Source organism: Anas platyrhynchos, chromosome 2 (assembly GCF_047663525.1).
Source record: "Anas platyrhynchos isolate ZD024472 breed Pekin duck chromosome 2, IASCAAS_PekinDuck_T2T, whole genome shotgun sequence".
Classification (NCBI taxonomy): domain Eukaryota; kingdom Metazoa; phylum Chordata; class Aves; order Anseriformes; family Anatidae; genus Anas; species Anas platyrhynchos.
In genome coordinates this window covers 133686-154749 of record NC_092588.1, presented here as the reverse complement: position 1 = coordinate 154749, position 21064 = coordinate 133686, and the positions used below count along the sequence as shown (strand labels likewise).

The 21064-nt window shown below is 44.1% G+C and overlaps 1 protein-coding gene across 36 annotated transcripts in view; it reads left to right on the top strand.

Moving 5' to 3' along the window:
• Window positions 1-21064, top strand: part of SCRIB (scribble planar cell polarity protein) — a 114520-nt gene that overhangs the window by 72961 nt on the left and 20495 nt on the right. For 9 of the 36 annotated variants that reach the window (XM_038175230.2, XM_038175228.2, XM_038175239.2 and 6 more), the window contains 10 exons: window positions 1878-1937; window positions 2677-2760; window positions 6976-7383; window positions 9612-9680; window positions 13281-13331; window positions 13953-13994; window positions 14829-14957; window positions 16281-16388; window positions 18139-18298; window positions 19683-19851. In XM_038175230.2, coding sequence (XP_038031158.2) covers window positions 1878-1937; window positions 2677-2760; window positions 6976-7383; window positions 9612-9680; window positions 13281-13331; window positions 13953-13994; window positions 14829-14957; window positions 16281-16388; window positions 18139-18298; window positions 19683-19851 — 1280 coding nt within the window. The remainder of the gene's footprint in view (window positions 1-1877; window positions 1938-2676; window positions 2761-6975; window positions 7384-9611; window positions 9681-13280; window positions 13332-13952; window positions 13995-14828; window positions 14958-16280; window positions 16389-18138; window positions 18299-19682; window positions 19852-21064) is intronic. The other 27 variants (XM_038175232.2, XM_038175264.2, XM_038175229.2 and 24 more) reach the window with 18 other exon arrangements.

Here is a 21064-nt window from a genome sequence, read left to right as displayed (position 1 = left end):
AAACTTTTTTCATCTCTGATGGCATAAAGGTTGGTTAGATTGACATCACCATGTGCAAGAGTTGGATAAGAGCTGTCTGTCTTAAGGATCTGCAAAGTGTTCTGATGGTGTTTGAGACCTATACGTACAGGGGAAGTCTTCCAGTGGACCATATAGAATTATAGAGTAATTCAGGCAGAAAGGGACCAATACAGGTCTTTTGGTTCAGCTCTCTGCTCAGAGCAGAGCCAACTTTGATAAGATTTATTCTTTTCATATAAAATTCTCCTTCCTTGCCTAGGAAGGAAAGTAGAGTGGTATGTTGGGATTTCAGAAAAACTATTTTTGTAGTGTTACTGTTGCAGCAAAGAATATTCCTACCAGTTTTAAATTGGTAGCATATGGATCTGAAAGCTCTCTAATAGCCTTCAGATGTTAGAAGTCATTACCCACATTTCTAAAACCTTTGGATAAACCAAGAGCCATTCCCGCTTCAAAACCATATGGCTCTGTCTAAGCAGGTTGCATTAGTTCAGTCTTAGGTAGGTAAAGGCTTTTCCAAAATTTATGCTGAGATTACTTAAAAATACACCCAGAAACTGTCAAGACAAACAAACAAACAAATAACCACCAAAGGACAGAAAAGCTTTTATGATTGAGTGGGTAGCCTTGGCTGCCTCTCATTTTAAAAAGTACTGGTGGTGTTATGATTGCTTTTTATGAAAAATTTGAACTTGAAAGATTGCTGTGAGTTTGAATATCCAGTTTCACAGATAATACTTGTCCAAAATATGCGTAACCAGTTCTAGTGTAGACTTTAGCATAAGTATCCCTAAATATCCCATTGGGTCCTGTGATCCACCAGAGCATTATTGCCTTCTCATGTCTCTCATTATTGTCTGGAGATTGGGGGTGTGATGTGGGGCATTGATTATTTGCTGGTGGTAATGCAAAGAGGTTTTCAAAGAGGCGAGCTAGGTGCATACCAGAACTTTCAGGTGGCCCCTTCTGCATTTCTCAGATGTATTTGCAGCCTTGGGATTTCTGGACCATCAGGGTGCTGCTGTTTGGGAGCAGTCGAGAGGGTTGGAATACGCAATAGAATGGAGAAATTATGCTCTTTTTGTCTGCAGCCCTTACTCTGCAGCATAGGTTCTAGGGGAAAAGTCACAAAATGCACAGATATCATTCTTTCATTATGACAACTAACATATTATTACCTTCGTCTTGCAATTTTGAGGCAAGGCTGTAGTAGGGTGTGTGAGATTAGTCACTGGTGACTCTTATGATATTCCTGTGCTGTGCTAACCAGATGGTTTTAAGCCCTGCCTACAATTTCTGTCTTTGTATAGCCTTTTGGCTGTGATGCTACTAACAAGCATGTGATTTTTTTTACATCTTTTTCCTTGATGGAAAGGAAAGGCCTGTGCTCTTTAGATTTGTTTTTCCATTCCCTCAAAGCTTGCCCAGTCTGTGCTCTGTCAAGATGTCTGTTCTAGCAATAAGCAGTCTTCTCCTATCCCTCAGTGATGTGCGGTTTGTGCTGTGTGGGCAGCTTTAGCTCCCCTTCCTTTTCCCCAGGATTGGCCCTGCTGAGGATCTTAGAGACATCTGCCCTCTTCCCCTCCTCTGGTGACACCCTGGCTTGTATTGTGTGAGGTGTCTGTTCCCATTTGTTTTGCTGGCAATAACCCAGCTCATGCAGAGTGCTAACTTCTCTTTCCCTGGGCCCAGCTCGTGCTGGATTTCTGCTTGTCCCATCCTGGTGCCAGCCCTGTTCTGTTCATGCCTCTCTGTTCTCCCCTCAAATTATTGCCCAGCATGGTGCTGACCTCTTTCCCTCTCTCTTTGCCTGCACTGCTTGGATGCTGCTCTGACTCTGTCCTGTCTCATGGAAGGAGTGGATGCGTAGGGAGCGGGAGGCAGCCACACAGCAACTTGAGGAGGAGGCGGCGGAGGTGAGGAGCATGGTGGGAGGGTTGGAGAGTCACAGAAAAATGCCACAACTGGATTTAAAGGCTAGAAAAATATCTAAAGGTGGAAGCACTCATTCCCCTCAATTTGTGTTCTCACCTCACCCCTAACCCCCCCCTAAAAGACTTGAGAAGATACCAGGAATGAAGAAGTCTTTAATGTGATTGAGAAAGTAATGCTGAAAAACAGTGGCTAAAATTTGAAAGCCAAACAAATTCAACTGGAAAGTAAAATAATACAAAAGTATACAATGAGTTTGAGTTAAGGTAGAGATAAGATACCACTTGCTCAAATAATTCCATCTCCAGACTGGAAGTCTTTCTGGATGCTATTTAAAACAAAAAACAATCTGGTATGTGTGTATATCATATGCTTTCCTCCTCCCGTAAGGGAACGGATGTGTGCACACTGGGGCAGGAGAAATGGTGAGGATCTATGCACCAGTGGGTGACCAAAAGCCTATTGTGGCATGATTCCAGCAGTTTTTCTCAAGGCCAGCATCTATCCTGTTTCCCTATGGATGTGTTTGGAACACTTCCAGGTTCACTTCCAAGTGTGGGAACTGCCTGCATAGTTTGGAAATAAGGTCTTGGTTATTACTAGGGGTGGTTTCCTTTCAATTGCTCTCTATAGTTGATTTAGTTGACTTTTGGCCTGATCTTTTCCTGGTGTTTGTGTTGTTTTTGTTTGTTTGTTTTTGCTCCCCCCTTTGCCCCTCTCCAGAATATCACGAGTGAACCTTTGAGACTGGACTATCGGACCCTGGCTGCTTTGCCCAGCAGTGGCTTACAGAGAGTCAATCGCACTGTAAGTGAGGGGCTGTTGAGTTGTGGGTCCCTGCATGGGAGAAGCTGTGATCATCCCCTTACCTGCCCTCACCTTGTGCACTGGTGTGAGAGATGATGGTACTCTCAGCAGAACTGTAGTAGACTTCCAGCACTGAAACAGGAGGGAGCTGTAACAGAAAGATTAGAATTAGCAAAAGGGGAGAGCACAGAGACAGGTTGCTTCCCATTTTGGAAAGGGAAGTGGCCTCTGTAGTTGCTGAGACAAAGAAGGTGTTTCAAACAAGGCAGAAAGAACAGCTCAACAGGAGAAAAGAACATGTGTGAATGGGAGTGTGTGGGGCGTTGTCATAGAAGGGGGCGAGTACTGAAAGCTGCAGAATAGGGAGGGGAAGATTATGCTGGACGCAGAGGACGACAGTATTGTGTGCAGAGAAAAAAAGGGATGTAGGGCACTGATAGCAAATGTATTAAAGCAAAGTCAAGACCCATCTAGAACTGCAAAAGGCAAAGTAGGAGTGATTGCATTATCACAGCCTTGGACACTTCTACCTCTCTGCATTTCAGTCCCTGATATACAGTGGCAACTCAGTAAAGAGAAAATTCAGATTTCACAGATTTCACAAATTACTGTCATCCATCTTTCCTGTGTTCAAAGTCTCAACATACCTCTCCATCTCTGTTTCCTTTGGTCTTGTTTTGTCCTCCCTGTATCATACCTATTCTACTGTGTTTCTGCCTGCTTCTTCAGAGACACATCCTGAGTCTTAACCTCTGTTCCTTTCCTGCTGTTGCAGCTAGACCACCCCTTTGCTGATATCATCAGAGGCTAAGTATCTCTTGTCTTTCCACTGCCACCAGACCTGATGTTTTCTGTGTTCCCATTCCACTGTTTCAGGATCATCTCTTTTACGTTTACTTGTCTCCATTTTATCCAGACATGTCTTCTCTCCTATTCGTCTGTCCTCTCATTGATTTCAGGCCCTCTTGCTTTTCTACTTTCACACTGATTAGAGATCTTTGCCACCAGCTATGACTCGTACTGTTACACTCCATGCTCCCCAGCTTTGAGTTTTCTCTCCTGGCTGTTCACAGAGAAAACTTTTAACAGGAAAAGGTTTAAAGTATTTGTAGCATCTCTTAATGTAACTTAGTAGCTGGAAGCAGGGAGATAGCCAGCCCCATGCAAGCAGCTGCCTCTTGCTGAACAGCCTGTGTCTTCCAGAGCAGAGCAGCATTGGGGAGCTTGTGCCTTAGTGCTCTGTGTCAGCCCAGGAATGCTGGGCACTGGAATGTGCAGCCGGACACATTGGAATGCCAGGGTGTAAGGGCGGCATCTATAAATGTCCCATCTCAGGGGAAGGGCCAATTAGTGCCTATGTTTATCTTCTTCCAGCTGTCTTTTGCACAGCCTTGTCTTTGCTTTGTTTCAAAAAAAAAATATCTGCTCAGACTGTGAGATATGGGCTTCAAGGCCAGCAAGGTTCTGGCTTTCCTTCAGTAACTGCACCTAGCTTATTTGATGACTGACTGGAAGATTCAAGCATGGATCAGTCCAGCCAGCAGAAATCCCTGCAGTTCAGTTAGCAGGTTGTCTATCTGCAGATAGCCTGCCTGGATTAAGAGGGCTAATACTATTGCCCTATTTCCATGGTATGTTTCTTTTTCTTCCTATACTTAGCCCAACTCTCTCACCAATACTATTTCCTAAGCAGCATCTTACGTATCTTCTGTTGCTGTGTAATGCCCTGCAAGGGATTGCAGGGCCTGCTGTTCTTCACACTGTTGAGCAGGAGTAGGTGCAGATCTCTGCCATATCTTTGCTGTAGTTTGCAGGTGGATTTTCTCATGGGGATGCCCCACGAACTGTGCCTAAAGAAAGGGCAGATGGTTGTCCATCTTGGATTAGTCTGTATTGCTGTGTATTGGTCATTTTGTGACTAATAGTTACAAAGGCTTACTGTGCTGAATGCCTTTTGTGTTTGTATGGCTTTAAAATCCAAACTACAAATGTTCAGTTGAAAGCTGCATAAGAATATTCTTCTCAGTGATGCCCTCTGGCCATGCCAGCTTCTCAGTAACTCAGTGTCTTGCAGAGTACCCAGTGCACTAGAAATTCAGGATAATACCATCACATTAATAAAGGAGCTGTTGTTGTCTCTCATTTTTCTGCATATTACAGGCATGAAAACTATACCCATGAAAGATTGTCTAGCCACAAGAAAACATTTAAACTCTTATTTTGCTTTCTGGACTAAAAGAAATGGAGAAGACTTATATCTCTCTGCAACAGGTCACCATTGATACTAAATTAATAATCTCTACTATCTAGTCTGAATTTCTTCAATTTCTAGTCGTTGATTCTTTCTCTGTAGCAGTGAGATTTCAGGTTAGGGCAAAGTGATAGATCAGAACTGCAAATGCATTTTCCATGGAGGATGCATGGTAAAACAGTATTGGCCTCTGTGCTGGACTGTGGAGTGACAGAGGCAAGGCTGGGAAAAGCACACTGCATTGCCAAAATCTTTGCTTACCCAAAACAGAAATTGTTACTTGTTTGATAAAAATAGTTCACTGCGGAGAGGAGGGAGAAGGGCATCCTGCACTAGAATACAGTGCTACAGCAGTAGTGCTGGAGATTAAAGGAAGAATGTGTGAAGCTCAGTTCCAGTCATGTCTGTGAACAAAACAGGGCTTTGAGGTCTAACAGACCTCATGGAGTCTTGGTGAGAAGACCACCTCCACAGTGCCATAAAAGTGTCATTTATCTTTTTTCCCTTTGTGTGAGCAGGGCAGGCCTTCGTGATTTTGGGATTCATCTGGAATACACGTTGGTCAGTATTGTAATCTCCTGTTTGGCAAGGGAAAGTGGCAGTAGTGACAGAGTGGTCTGCCTGTAGGACCAGCAAACCCACCTTGCAGTGGTGGATTGCTAGTAGTGTTCTCATTACTGCATCCACAAGCAAACAAACAAACACTGTTCCTGAAAATACTTTTTGCCTGGTGTAACTTTGTGTGTACTGCATCTCTGCTAGTGTGGATTGTGGCATTTTGTGAAAATAAGGTTGGATTTTTGTTTGGGGGTGTGTAAATTGTTTGATAGCATTCTTACATTGGAAAGTGACATAGCTACAATAACAGTATTTCTAAGGGTAGCACAGGCTTCATTGTCTGAAGAAATGTGATAGGAACCAGGGCTCTGCCCTCTACTGCATTAGGTTGGGTTGGGATTTAGGGGCTGGGGGAGGGCCTCAGAAATTCCTGAGCCTCTCAGCTGCCATTGTAGTCACCAGTCCATCCAGCCCTTGAGAGCTATTTTTGTGACTGCTGCCGTGACATAGGAACTGTAGAATGTGCTCTAAGCAGAAGGGGTCTTTCTGCTCCACAGCAGGCAGTTGGACAGAAGGAGTTTGGAACATTGTTCTGTGATTATCTCTGCTTCCCTGAAGAAGGCTTTGGCTGGGGTAACAAGCACTCTTTTATAGTATTAGAAGAGGAAAGGTCAGTGCTTCATCTTGGATGGGTACAGTTGATCCTAGGCAGAACTGGAACTCTGTTTCAGTTCTGCCTTCAATAAGAGTGCTGAAAGAGATCAGTGCTCTGTTAGCTATTATTTAGCTCTCTGGTACTAGCAGTTGATAGCATATTGATGAAATGGGACCATAAAAGAATGATTGTGCATGCAGATAGGATGGATCTGAATGGGGTGAGCAATATGGTGTTATTGTGTGACTGTATGGAAGTGCACTGGAGCAAGATGGGAGATGTTATTCTGTAAGATAGTGCTGGAGCTACTTGAAAGTGTGCTGGGGTGAGACGGGTGATGTTTGGCTATGTAATGGTGGAGCTGAGAATGTGCTGTCGTGAGGTGGAACACTGTGCTTGTGCAGGTTTTGGCAGTCACTTTAGCTAAGGAGCAGCAGTGTTATTGTTGAGCTGCTGAAATGTGAGCTGGAATATGTATGAGAGCTGGAAAAATGCAGGAGTATGCATGTGCCTGTTGATTACTTGGTGTATGTATTGCATGCTGTGAGAACAAGTCCTCTCTTGGAAATTGTATCAAGGATCACAAAGTCGGTGATAGAGTAGAAGAGAGGAAGGGGATGGTAGTATGGGAAGTAGTACTGATATTCTTCTCTCCCCTATCCTTCAGCATCAGCAGCTGCTCTCTATTTTCTGCCTCCTCTCCTTTACTCTATTCTCTTATTGTCTTTCTGATCATTTTGTTTCCTCGCAGCTTATTCAGTATAATAGGGCCAGCTCCAGAATGGAGGGTGACTGCGCTATGCTGTCTCCACCAGTGGCCCAGGATAGCCGGGACTCCTCCCCAGAAACAGCTGCAGGCCTGATCAACAGACGTGTGCCTGGCCTTCCCCAGGACCCTGCATCACCCAACCAGTGTGCAAGTGGGGCAGAAAAGCCCCAGCTAGACAAGCAGGATCCCACTGGTTGCCCCCTGTCCCAGGACCAGATGCCAAAGACGCCAGAACAAGAGTGTATGATCGACTCTCAGCCAATCCTCTTCAGTGAGAACCCCTTTGTGGTGGCTAACCGAAAGGGGAAAGCAGCAGGCAAGGCTTGTCTGGGGGGCCCACCCCTGGGCTATGGCAGGGAGGGAGTGCTGAAGACCAACCTTTACTTCAAGGCAAGCAGTCCCATGGCATGCTGTGTGTGGCATGCAATCACACAGTTAAAGCCACTTGCCTCCTACTAAACCACTGCGCATGCACTGGGCTCCAGATGCCAGGCAGCACGAGGCCTGTGCAGGGGCTGGTCCTGTCTAACATACGTGCTTCTGTGTGCAGTGGCAGTCATTCACTGACAGTCAGTGAATTGTCCTCCAGCCACTAACGAACCCCAGTTATTGCCAAGTATGCATGCTGCTAAGCCCCTCTTCGTGAGGAGGCAGTGATGTAAGGTCTGGGGAGGACCTTCTCTTTCCTCCTCCCTCCCCCCAGCTCCACCAGTGTCTCTATGGGCAGGCAAAAATCAGGAACAGTAGTGTTCCTTGTCTACAGTAGTTGCGAGAGCAGGAAGTTGGCAGGGCTTGTAGAAGAAGGGTAATGGTGTCACACCATGTGTTTGTATCTGGGCCTGAACAAACACGGACAGTATTAGACCCCTGAAAGCTAAGAGGCAGTGCAGCTGACTTAGTTAATCTACAGCCCAGGAGCATGCTGTTCCTTGAAGTGACATGTTTCAATATATCTAGGCTTTCAGTTTTCAAGGGAGAGCTTTGCTTTTCACTGTGGAACATCTCTATTTATTTTCTTCACTGCTGCACAGCAAACGAGTAGCTGAGCAAGGACGACTAGGCCCAAAAACTTGTGTGCTCCAGGTTAGCACCACACCCACTTCCCCTCTTCCTTTAGGAGCCTTTTGGTAGATCCGAAGAGCAAGAGAAGCAAAAGAACACTAGGCAAACACCATACCCCACCCAATACACGCACACATACAGAAGGAAACAAATCAAAGCAACACCTAGCTATAGTTTTCTTAGATGTTTATAGCCTAGTTCCTTGGTGAGAATTTGTTTTTCACGTATGTCTAGGCATTTTAAGAATAGGACAAGGCATGCAGTGGCATCTCTGTAACCTCTCAGTATATTCAAAGTCTGTGCTATGGACATAATAGGGACATATCCACCTTCAGAGTTAATGATTCAAAAAAGCAGGGGCTACAAAGCACTGGCCCTTTTTGAAGGCAGGTTTTATGCCAGATCGTCTATCATCAGTTAGCTTGAGCTAATCTAATTCCACATTGCTGTTGAAAGGGATTGATTCCCCTTGTCTGTATGTTCTCCTGTGTGCTGACGCCAGAATTTTGTGTCAGCTGCGTTAGGAAGCTTAAGTATTTTCTTTGCAGAATTATTTTTTTGTAGAACGGCTCCCTCCATGATGGATTGGTAGGCTGTGTGTTGTCGCACAAGGAAGGGTTGGACAGAGGTACTAAGAAGCAGGGTGAGTGAGAGTGTAGCAGTGGCATGGAAGTAGATGTGTTGAGACTGCCACATCTCTGTCACTACAGTGCTAAGAAGAATCAGATGTTTTCTGTTCTTCAATATAGACCTCAGATTACATCTCCTGGCTTGGTAAGTAGAAACACAGTTGCCCAAGGCTGACCTGAATCCAGTTAACAGGATTCACTAGTACATGAGTATGGTATTAATTGCAAAACCCTATTTACTTAAACAATTCTCTAAATCCCAAACAACTTGTTTCTGTCTTTAGGCATCTAAAATACTTTTCAAATCATGCTCCTTGTTCATGTGCACAGTATGGTAATTATCGGGGGCTCTGCCGTCTTGTTGCAGCTGTTGGGGCTGGCTGTAGGCTGGCTCTCTGCCAGAACATTGCTGGTCATAGGCTCCTGCAGAAGGGGTGAGAGCCCTGTCTTTCCTATGCTCGTCTGGTCATAAAGGGTCTACAGTGGTTGTGGCTGGGGATGAATCTTGTCTCCTTTCAGTTGGGAGTGGCTTTTGTTGCTTGGTGTCTGTACAACACAATGTCTGTCTTAACTGTGGTCCAGCCTGTTGAGGCCTAACAGGAAGTTAGGAGGAGAAGATTCCAGGAATGCCTTACAAGGCAGAAGGCTTCAACCTAATTCAGTTAGCCTTGCAAGGCATTTTGATGTGATCTGACTTCTAATGTTCAATGTAATTCCCTTGCTATTTCTGGTACTTTTTGCAAGTTTCTGCCATGTAACAGCTGTCATTGGACCAATGCTAACTCTGTTTTCTTGTGGTGAAGTGACCAATAGCTGGCATCAGGCCAGATATCAGTGTTCTCCCTTGCCTCCTGGTGTCACTGCAAGGGGAGATACGTGGACGTCGCTGCTGTACAGTAACTTCTAGCTTTGTCTTCTCTCTTGCAGGCTCCTGCGAGTGAGTCTGGGACGGGAATTTCCCGGAGGGAAACCCCCTATTCTCCTAGTAACCAGCAGGTGAGACTTCGCCCAGGACTGGCAATGTGGAGAAAGGCAGGCTGGCATGTGTCCAGGAAAAGACAGCACCAGGGCAGAAAGGTAGAAGAGGCCAAGGTTAATTTCTGTATTTCAGAGTGATACCGTTGTGGTGGTGAAATATCCACCACAGGGAGGCATCTAGAGAGCAAGGGAAAGAGCTCTGCTTTTTCAAAATATCTCAGAGACCTAGGAATATAATTAGCTAGTCATAAACTCAGTGGAGAGTTATTGCTCTGAGGGTTAATGAGCCAGGGGAGTACCTAGAGTGACTAGAAATAATAGTTGTCTGTCTTTTTTGAGAATGGCCTCACCAATGCCTTACATGAGACTGTATTAAATGATGTCAACTGGTACTTCAGAAGAAATGGAGAAGTCAAGATTCGGAGAATCATCTCATGTCTGTAAACCATTGCTACTTGGTCTCCCAGACTTATCCCTAGTTTTGTCTGTGACTGCTGGCAACCAACGTCATCTCTTCAGAAGAAAATCAAATCTGCCGCAAACAATTATAGGTTAGCCTACCCTTAGGGAATGATTTTCTAAAACACTGGTTAGAGGCTAGTTTTCAATCTGAAATGTGGGGTGGTTTTTTTTGTCTTAATTTCATGCAACTTTTGATGTTTGACAGCATTATTTATCCTCGCAAACTCTTCTTACCCATATCAGCTTTGATCTTTTCTTTTAAATCTTTCAAAGTCTTTGATTTCACTTTTCATCCTACAACAGTAGGTTTCACAAGTTAAGCTTTTTGAAATGAGACCACTCTTTCTGAAAGTGGATTTTGAAATTTTCCCTTTATAGGCATTATGTGCAACTGCATTTTGTATTAAGAGGTTGTGGTGGTTTTACTCAGCTGCTCAGCTGAGCTGGAGCACCTCCTGCCCCTCATTTTTCACTGACCTTGGTGTCTGCAGGCTTGGTTCTTACTCCTGCTGTTGTGCAGCATTTTTTTCCATTTCTTAAATCTACTCTCACAGAGGTGCAAACAGCATTGCTTACTGGCTCGGCTCTGGCTGGCAGTGGGTCCCTTTGGAGCTGGCTGAAAGTGGCCCTTAACATGGAGCAGCTGCTGGATTCTTCACACAGAGGTCACTCCTGCAGCCCCCTGCTACCAAAATCTTACCATGTAAATCCAATACAGAGCTGTAATGAGTTGAAAATGGTATTGTGTACTCTGTTCTTACTCATTTTGCATCTGTTGCATTCCTTTTGGAGTGTGACTGCACTCCTACTATTCAGACCCAGCAGCTGCCAGATCTTTGGCTCAGTCATATCAGCAACCTGAGCTTGACAAAAGCTATCTATTTTTTTTTTCTTGTTAATTTTTAGCTTGCTCAGTGAGGCGAATCGCATCATCTTGGGATGAGGTGACCGGTAACACTGACAAAGGAGAAGGGTCAGGACCACATGGCTGGGGGTAGCGAATACAACTGTGGAGCTGTAGTCAGCAATAGCTCACTCCATCTTCTATTGCCTCCATAGCCTATCTTGCGTCTTCCTTGATTCTTAGATACTTTGATATCAAGTGAGCACCAGATACACAGTAAGATTGGGAGAAAATACTATTCATTAAAGTAATGGTATTTCAATGCATTCTGTTTCAGCTCCATACATTTATTTATTTGCTTTTTTGACAGCAGATCCTCAGAGGTGTATTTTGGGCTGTTTACCTGCCAGTTTTCTTTGAGATTAAGGTCTTTTTATCAAGAAGTATTCTTGAGGTGAAGATGATACTCTTCGTTCTACATTGGAAAGAAATCTAGATATTGCCAGCAATGTGCACTTGCAGCCCAGAAAGCCAACCATATCCTGGGCTACATCAAAAGAAGCATGACCAGCAGGTTGAGGGAGGTGATTCTCCCCCTCTACTCTGCTCTTGTGAGAACCCATATGGAGTACTGTGTCCATCTCTCAGACCCCCGGCACTAGAAGGACATGGACATATTGGAACTAGCCCAGAGATGATCAGAGGACTAGAGTACTTCTCATATGAAGAAAGGCTGAGAGAGCTGAGGATGTTCAGCCCAGAGAAGAGAAGGCTCCGGGGACACCTCCTTGCAGCCTTTCAATAATTAAAGGGGTCCTATAAAAAAAGATGGAGAAGGACTCTTTGCTCAGGTAGATAATGATAGGACAAAGGGGAATGATCTTAAACTAAAAGAGAATAAATTTAGACTAGACATTAGGAGGAAGGTCTTCACTGTAAGGTAGTGAGGCATGGGAACAGGTTGCCAGGAGATGTTGTGGATGCCCTATCCCTGGAGGTGTTCAAGGCCAGGCTGGATGGGGCCTTGGCCAACCTGATCACCTAAGTGGGTGACTTCCCTGCCTATGGCAGGGGGCTTGGAGTTATATGATCCTTAAGGTCCCTTCCAACTCAAACCATTCTATGATTTTGTGATATTAATTTACTCTGAATTTAAAGAACATCAGCTCTCATTTTTAACATCAGTTAAAAAACAAGCACAGGTCTCAAAGGGTGGCCCTGTATCTGCTCACAGGGTGATTTAGGCTGGAAGGGACCTCAGGACTAAGACTGCTTGGAATAGACCCAATTAGATCAGGTTACTGAGGTCCATGTCCACTCAAATTCTGAACACCTTCAGAGACAGACAGTCCAAACCTTTCTAGACACCATCTCCAATGTTTCAATGTTTGAGTCCCGTCACTGCAAGTTTGTTGTTTTGGGTGGTTTTTGTTTGGGTTGGGTTGGGTTTTTTTGAATTAAACTAGCATTTGGTTAGAATGTCCCTAGTTCCAACATGTCATGGGCAGCTTTTGTGATACCCCCGATGCTTTTTGTTACAAATTAGTGACTCGGGTTCTTGAAGATGCTTTGGTATCACAGTTAGTGAAGCATTAGTCTAGTGGTGTTCTCCAGTTAGTGATGTTCTCCACCTTTATTATGTACATGAGCTTTCTGTTACAATTACTTAATTTAATACTTTGTGAATCAAAGCCTGTACAGCAGTCTCCTGCATGCCAGGTAAGATTACATGTATATCTGGTAGATTTAGTTCTCTTTGGACAGTGAATGTTACACAAAATGGAATGGGTCCCCCAGATGTGGCTTTCATGTTTTCTGGGATTTTAGGAGACCAACCTTCAGGTTATTGCTCCAAAGTAGAAATTCCAAGAAATGGCATCTCTAATTCTTTGTCTCCATCTAGTTTTAATGTAAATTCATTGTTTTTGACATCTTGTACTCAAACCAGAATTTACAGGCTTATTTCAGAGCTCAGAGAATTATTCAGAGAAGCCAAATCCTTTGTCCAGAGGCTGGTGTCGTGATGGTGTTGCCTGGCATTGAGTTCTGCCAGCTTCTGATGGGGAGCAAGCAAAGTGTGGGGGGGAAGGATCTGTTTGTGGTGGAGTTGGGCATACATTTATGGGGGACGGCAGTGGGACTTCCTCCACGGCAGGCAGCAAGGACCTGCAGGGGGCACTGACAGCTCTGGGTAACTGCAGTCTCTGTGCTGGGTAAAGGTGCTTGTCTCAGCATCTCATGCAGGAACTCTGGTCTCTTCATTTTCTCTCCATTTTCTCCCCTGGCAATCCTCTGGCGTTACCTCTCTCCAGACACCTGCAGCCACTCGGCCTGCTCACCTGTCAGGCAGGGAGACCCGCTTTGTAAGTGCCCGTTGGTGTGCAGTGTGTGCTGTTGCTCTGTGCTGCTCTCACCCGGCACCGCTGCTCGTCTCATCTTCCGCCAGCTCTGCGCTCCCCAGCTCTTGGTCTTGGTGTGCACCGCGGGCTCAACGCAGAGAGCAGTGCCCAGAGCAGCCAGCCAAGGCATGAGAGGCTTTTCCCACTAGACACTGATGAGCTGGCATCTGGGAGTGCTTTCTGGCAGAGAAGCTGTGGTGCTGATGGCTTTGCTCGAGTGCAGTAGCAAGTGCAGAGTGCAGGGGATGTAAACAAGGGCCAGGATCAGCTGAGCTGGATCAGAAAAGGAGAGGGTGGGGGTCAATGCATGGAGATGCACTGAGAGCTGTGAGTGCCTTCTCACATCACAGAGGAACTAGGAGCAGTTCCTCTTGTGGGAGGGCTCTGGACATGGGCTCCCCACCTGAAGAAGGTATTTCAGGGGTTGATACGGGACTTCAGATTTTTTCTGGTACAGGGGAGAGGGGTGTGGGTGAAGAGTTTTGTATATATATATATATATATTTTTTTTTTTTTGTATGGAGCAGGGTTAGCTAAGGGGTTCTGGCTTGGTCTTCACATTTACACCTTTATTTCTGTTTTCAGGCTTCCATTAATTTCATTGCATCACAGGATGATAGTAAATCAGTAAGTACATCTGTCCTTATGCATTCTGCAGTGCATAGAGCTTACCTGTTCCTTCTGTGTGTACTTACTTTCAGCCCTGTAAGTTTCCATGTTGACTCTTGTACTCTCCTTCAGTCCTCCATTATACATCAAGTTTGTACAAATGCACTTAAATACTCCTAATTTGATAGCTTGATGCAAATGTTCTTGCAGTTTTTATTCCTGTTTACACTTGCAGCTTTCACTCATGTGTTTTTGCTGGCTTATTCAAGTTCTGCTCCTAATCTTTTTAGTATGTGATGTTTTGTTCACTTCCACACAACAACCAGCAGTGATGGCATCTAGGTCAAATCTCAGACTTTTGTGTCCACTCATTGTTCCTATCTGTGTCTGCATTTCTAATTGGAGAACCTAGCTGGTTCTCTATTCATTTGCACCTCCAGCTTTTGCCAGTACTCATTTATTTCCCAACTGCATCTCCCATTCATGATGCATACATTCGCCCAGCTCCAACATACTTGTGCCGTACCCCTCTGACCATTGTAGCTGCCACTTTTATGACAGATTCTTCCCTGTGACCTGGGCTTTCTCTTTGTTGTTTCTGTTATCACCTTGACTTGTCTCAATCTCTTTGCCTGTACAAAGTACTTGTACCAGAGGCATTGCTTTGTGTTTGGTGTTTGTTTCAGTAGCTCAGTTGAATTGAACTACTTGAATTGAGTAGAATTGAGCTCAGGTGCATGGATTTGTCTTATTCACTTGCATGCCAGAGACACCTTGCTCCCCTAACTTCTTACCTCTCTTCTCTCTCTCCATTCCTCTGCTTTTTCCCCTACTATGTGATATTGACACAAGCAGACCAAGCCAGGTGTCATTCAGCCTCTTTCTCGAGTGCGTCAAAATGCTGCCTCACATAGTTCGGAGGACAGGGACAGCCCCAATCCCTTCCAGCAACCTGAGCCGTGCTCCAGTATCCAGAACTCTGTAAGTGGCCTGCAGTTCTTTCTTGCTAAGCTTGTCCTAGGCTGCTCTAGTGCCACTTTTTCTGGTGGGTAGGCTGAACACAGCCTCCCAGCGGTGTCTTTGCATTTTAAAGATCATGTGCCTTAGTTAAAGCTGGTTTTGAATTTGCATCAGACTGGATGCCCTGATTAAGAACCCATACTCCCCAAGTCAATGTGTCCTCTTCAGCTTTCTAACATAAAAGAGCCTCACCAGCCTGCCTTGTGTCTTCACTTATCCATTCAAAAATCTTGCATTGTTGAAACTGAATTGTGGCTGAAATCCTCACAGCAGTTAGTTTTAAATCTTTATTTATGAACTGTTGTATTCTGTTGAGCATAAATCATTCAGAACGCTTTTCTGTCAATGTCTTGCATCTTGGAGCAAAAGCCAATATCATCTCACTGATAGTAAGTTTTTGATTTACAAATAGTTGTTTTTCAAATATTATTTTTATCTGGGATGTATGTTGATGGGAGAGAAAGATTAAGTATTTTGGTCTTTGCCTTGGTAAGAATTGTCATGTCTTGTGTACCTGTAATATAGCTCTTCCCTTTTATTGAAACCTATATGAAATTATAGCAAATTACAGATGTTTCTCTGAATGGGTAAAGGGAAGATTTGAGATCAAAGTCTATTCTTCTCCAGATTATTGATCCCTGAGTGGGTTGCCACTGGTTTAGGAGGCTGTGACCATTAGCCTTGAAGTGTACAGAACTATGGACTGGTCATTTTAGAAACAAGTACAATAGCCACTGCGAAAATAAATAAATAAATAAATAGAATGAGACTGATGGATCCCTTCTGACAAGGAAGGCTCATTTAGTCAGAAATACTAGATAAAGCCAGGGCTTATCTTCCATTTTCTAGGAGACTAAAATTGGTTAATTCAATTCTAAGGGTGGGTCAACCGTACATCTGCTGTATTCCAGCATCCAAAGCCCATTGATTCAAATAAGTGAATAGTTGAATTGTTTGGAAATCCTTAAGGATCAAGAGAGAAGTCTGGCACCTTGGCCAAGAGAGCAGTCACAAAATTCTGGTGAAGTCAGGGAGGATCTGTGCCACCAGAAGTATCAGTCCTCCACCATCCAAGAAATAAAATGGGGCTATGTTACACATGCTGCTGTATATAGTGTCCACTGCTCACCTTTCTGTACAAGGCTGCAGTAGCTGTCCCTTCTGTATTCCAGGCTTTGCAGGCTGAGGATTTTGCAGTGTTTCCCTCATTTGCTGTTTGTTTTGTTGTTGTTGTTGTTTTATAAATCTGTGATTCTTTTTATAATTCTGTATTTGTCCCTTTAGCCAAAGCCACCTTCACCACCCTCTCCTGACGAGATTCCCATCAATGTCAAGCAAGCATACAAGACCTTTGCAGCAGTACCCTTGTCACACCCTCTGCTCGAGACACAGGTAACTAGTGCTGACTCGGGGGAATGTTGCCCAAACAGTGGAACACACAGAAGATAAAACATTGCAAGTGAGCACGGGAAGTGGGAGAGTAGGAAGGAGGTAGCAACTTGTTTACCCCAAAGAAATATGCTGTGTGTGATGTAGAGGATGAACTAGGTTCATGAGTTAAATGTCGTGACTCACCTTGTACACAGATGATTTCTCAAGTTCTAGCTGCTGTATCATGGTTTAGGAAGCAATTATTGATCCTGAAGTAGCTCACCTTGTATTTTGTATTATTAAATTAAATTATTTTCATCCTCCTCAAAGTAACCTATCATTTCAGGATGCTATTCCAAACCTTTTGGAATTTTAACAGTGCTTATTTCCATTCAGTGGAGTGGATGAATGAAATAAAGTGCAGGGACCTTTGACAACTCTGCATTTCTGGAAATCTGTGTTCTGGTCTTTGTCATTCATTAACTTTTTTCATGCATCTTTGGTTTCTGATTCAAATTTGGCAATGCAAATGTTAATAAAGATTGGTCACAAAACAGATCTTTGTAGTCTCAAGACTACAGATCTTTGCAGTTCTTTGTTTACAAATTTATATTATCAAATGAGGGTATTAGATTAATCCTCACTGCATCTGTTTCATTGTACTTTTTTCCATATATTTTCATCCTTGAATATTTGTCCTAGAGCTTTTTACAATTCTTAAATTAGACTAATGGCTCTGCTTCTCAAATTGTTTTTGCCTACTTCTTGATTCTTACAAGATATTAGCTATCTTTTAGACATAAATGTCCACCTACTCAAACAAGTCAATTAAAAAAAGAAGCTTGTTGGACTTTGAGTTTCTTGGGTCTTTTCATTCAGAATTCTTGAACGGTGATCTGCAGGGGGGAGGTTTTTTCTCTTTTTCAAAGAGAACTGCTCTTTGCAGTTCTCATTTTATCCTTACCCTTACAGTTTCTGATTTCTGGTTCACAGATGGATTTTGTGGATCAATTTCTTCTTTTCCCTGTAATTCTACTCTTCCAATATTCTATTATTTTATTCTGCTAAATAAGATTTTCTTTTCTTCCTGATAGTGAAATTTCCACTTCTTAGAAATAAATTTTACTTAGTTATATATTTGATTTAAAGAAAATCTAAACCTCCATCTTAAGCTAAGCCCTCTGCTCCTGTTTGGTTCACTGATTTCCCTTTAAGTTTCAGTTTCTGCCCTTTTAAAATCGAAAACTTTTGTCACCATCTGTTTCTGTTTATCCCTCAATTAACTTAAGTCCTCTTTGCCCACTATTCACAATTGCTAAGTCTGAAGCAGCCTTGCCTTGTGTTATTCTTGTGACTGTTCTGTGAACCAGTCCATCAGCTGATGTCCCTGACTGCTGCTGTTTTATATTGCATCATTGACACTTAGTTTTGGGAGAGGAGTGATGGTAGAAAACCCTCTTTTTAGAGTGTGCCCACTTCTCTGTAGGAATTGCCTGGTCAGACCAGCACAGAGAAATCCAAAACTGCCCTAGAGGTGAGTTCTGGTGACTGGAGCAGGAACTAGGACAGGGACTCAAAGAGGATTCAGTCTTTCGGGACTGTGGATGTGGAGACAGGATCCCAGTGTGGGCACACACTGAAGGGCTGGGGAGGAGGAGGAGGGTGTGGGTATGTGAGTGGGGTGGGCACACACAGGGCGGTATTCAGGGTGGTATGGGGAGAGAGCCTTGGTTTGGTCACTCTGTGGACAGTGCTGGTGCATCTCCCACAGGTGCCAATGCCAAGTGGACTGCACAGCCCCGAGCAGCGATCCTTCCGCGAGAGGCAGAAGTATTTTGAAGTTGAGGTTAAGCAGCAGCAGATGGATAAGCCTCCCAAGCGTGTCTCCTTGGTAGGAGAGGATGACCTGAAGAAAATGAAGGAAGAAGAAGGTATGCTTCAATCTGTGCAGGGAAATTTGGCCTGTTAAGTGAATCCTACCTCTATGGGAGGCATGAGATAGCACACACGCGAGGAATCCAAGACCTGCAAAAGTGTGTGGGTGGTTATTAAAAAGGCCTGGTAACTGCTTGACATATGTGAACTTGAATGAGTTTATTGGCTGCTCCACTGTTACTGTGTAAAACACAACCTCTAATCAGGACAATTCTGAGTACAAGAATTAAAAAAAAAAACAAAAAACGGGGAAATCTCACAGTGAAGATTGCCCAGATAATAAATGAAATTTTAGCTTACTCAAGACGAAATATCCCAGTAAAGTACTTCAAAATCATCAGTTACACCCTCTGGATCTCTGCAATTGTAGCAGTTACCCAAAGATTTCTGCTGTTTTGTGCTACCACTGCCAGCAAACTAAAGCTTTGGAAATTTCTAAATCTTGTCATAAAGATCCCTAGTCATGTTTTGAATTAGGCACACTTGCACAAGTGTTCCACTTGCGTTTTCTTATTTTAAAAACATTTAATAAAAGAGGCCAAGCATCGTTATTAACTTCGCAGTTACAGTAGATTGGTCAGAACACCTGCCTGCAGAGAGTAGCCTATTCACAGGCTCCTTTTGTTCCTGTTCCTCTTGGGTCCTGTGCAGCTACCTGCCTGCCTAATGGTTCCCTTTGACTCGGTGCCAGGAGGAGAGGGTTTTTCATCACTCCAGTCCTGGTTTTGGCTGAGGTAGAGTTGACAGAGTTAATTTTCTTCCTGGTAGCTGGTACGATGCTGTGTTTTGGATTCAGGATGAGAATAATACTTAAACATACTAATATTTTAGTTGCCACAGAGCAGTGCTTACACTTAGTACCAGACTTTTCAGCTTCTCGTGCTGCCATGCCAGCGAGGAGGATGGAGGTGCACAAGAAGCTGCAAGGGGACACAGCCAGGGCAGCTGGCCCAAACTGACCAAAGGGATATCCCATATGATGTCATGTGGAACAATAAAATGGGGTGGGGGGGTTGTTGCTGCTTAGGGAGTGTCAGTCAGTGGGTGGTTCTGCATCACTTTTTTTTTTTTTGTATATTCTAGTATTCTCTCTCATCCCACTGTGTGGGTGGAGTGAGTGAATGGCTGTGTGGTGCTTTGTTGCCTGCTGGGTTAAACTACAATAAGCCTCTAGGAGTGGAGGCTTATTGATGAGGGAGGGCAGAACTGAGGGAATGCAATTACATCTGAAACGTTAGTGGAGTGGAGGAGAAACAAAGGAAATGGTGAAGAGCGCAGACTTGAAGGGATGATGAGCATAAGTTCTGCATAGAAGCTTCATCCTTGTGGGGTTTTACTGAGTGTCTTGTGGTGTAAGAAGAGTCTGTATTATTTTGACAGCTCGAAAGCTGCAGCAGAAACGTACCCTTCTGTTGGAAGAAGAAGTGGAAGAGGATGAGATGATAAAACAAGTGCCTGAAATGAGCATGCAGTCCAGTGTCATCATTGAAGGAGTTGAGTACAAGATTGAGAGACTAAATGGAAGGAGCATCCAGCCTCCAGGAACTCGGTAAGACAAGACTGATAGCTCAGTGCCACCTGCGTGTGTCTGAGGTGTCTCAGCATCAGTAATTTTCAGGGAAGAGGCTGGACGTTATCTCAGCTTCAACATAAAACCACACAGTATGGGGTTTTGTTTTTCCAGCTCTTTCTTTGCAGAAGAATACCTTCTTCAGCTCTGTACTTTGGTATGTAGAGCCATTGATTTTTGGTGATAGATAACTTGTGATAAGCCTTGGTGCTGGACCTAGCTTTGATTTTTTTAGGGTATTGATTCCTGGTTCTCCTGGACTTGTTCTCCATGTTGTTTTGATGTTGTTTTCTCATTCTTGGGCACAGAGCTGGGGAATGAGAAAAGGCTTCTCATAAAACTTCAAATAAAAATAAGGCTGCAGTAAATAGAATAAAACTAGAATAAAACTGCAGCACCCACCTTTGGATTTGTCCTTATCTGACTTCATCTACCTGAGCGTATTCAAAGCATTTGTCACTGTCCTCCATGATATCCTTGTCTCTAAAATGGACACACAAGGATTTGACAGATTGACAGCTCCGTGGGTAAGGAATTGGCTGGATGGTCACACTGAAAGAGTCAATGCAGTCAATGGCTCAGTGTCTAGGTGGAGATCAGTAACAAATGGTGTTCCTCGGGGGTCAGTATTAGGACCAGCACTATTTAACATCTTTGTTGGCAACATGGACAGTGAGATCGAGTGCAACCTCAACAAGTTTGCTGATGACACCAGGCTGTGTGGTATGATCGACATGCTGAAGGGAAGGAATGCCATCCAGAGGGACCTTGACAGGCTCAAGAGGTGCATCTAGTGAACTTCATGAGGCCAAGCACAAGGACAAGAAGGACACAGAAGCATTAGAACAAGTGCAAGGTCCTGTGTCTGGGCCAGGGCAATCCCAAGCACAAATACAGGCTGGGTGAAGAATGGATTGAGAGCAGCCCTGAGGAGAAGGACCTGGAGGTGCTGGTGGGTGAGAAGCTCAACATGAGCCAGCAATGTACACTCACAGCCCAGAAAACCAACCATATCCTAGGCTACATCAAAAACAGGTCTAGGGAAGTGATACTCCCTGCTACTCTGCTCTCATGAGACCTCGCCTAGAGTACTGTGTTCAGCGCTGGGATCCTCAGCATAAGAAGGACACAGAAGTATTAGAATGAGTCCAGAGGAGGGCCACAAAGATGATCAAAGGGCTGGAACACCTCT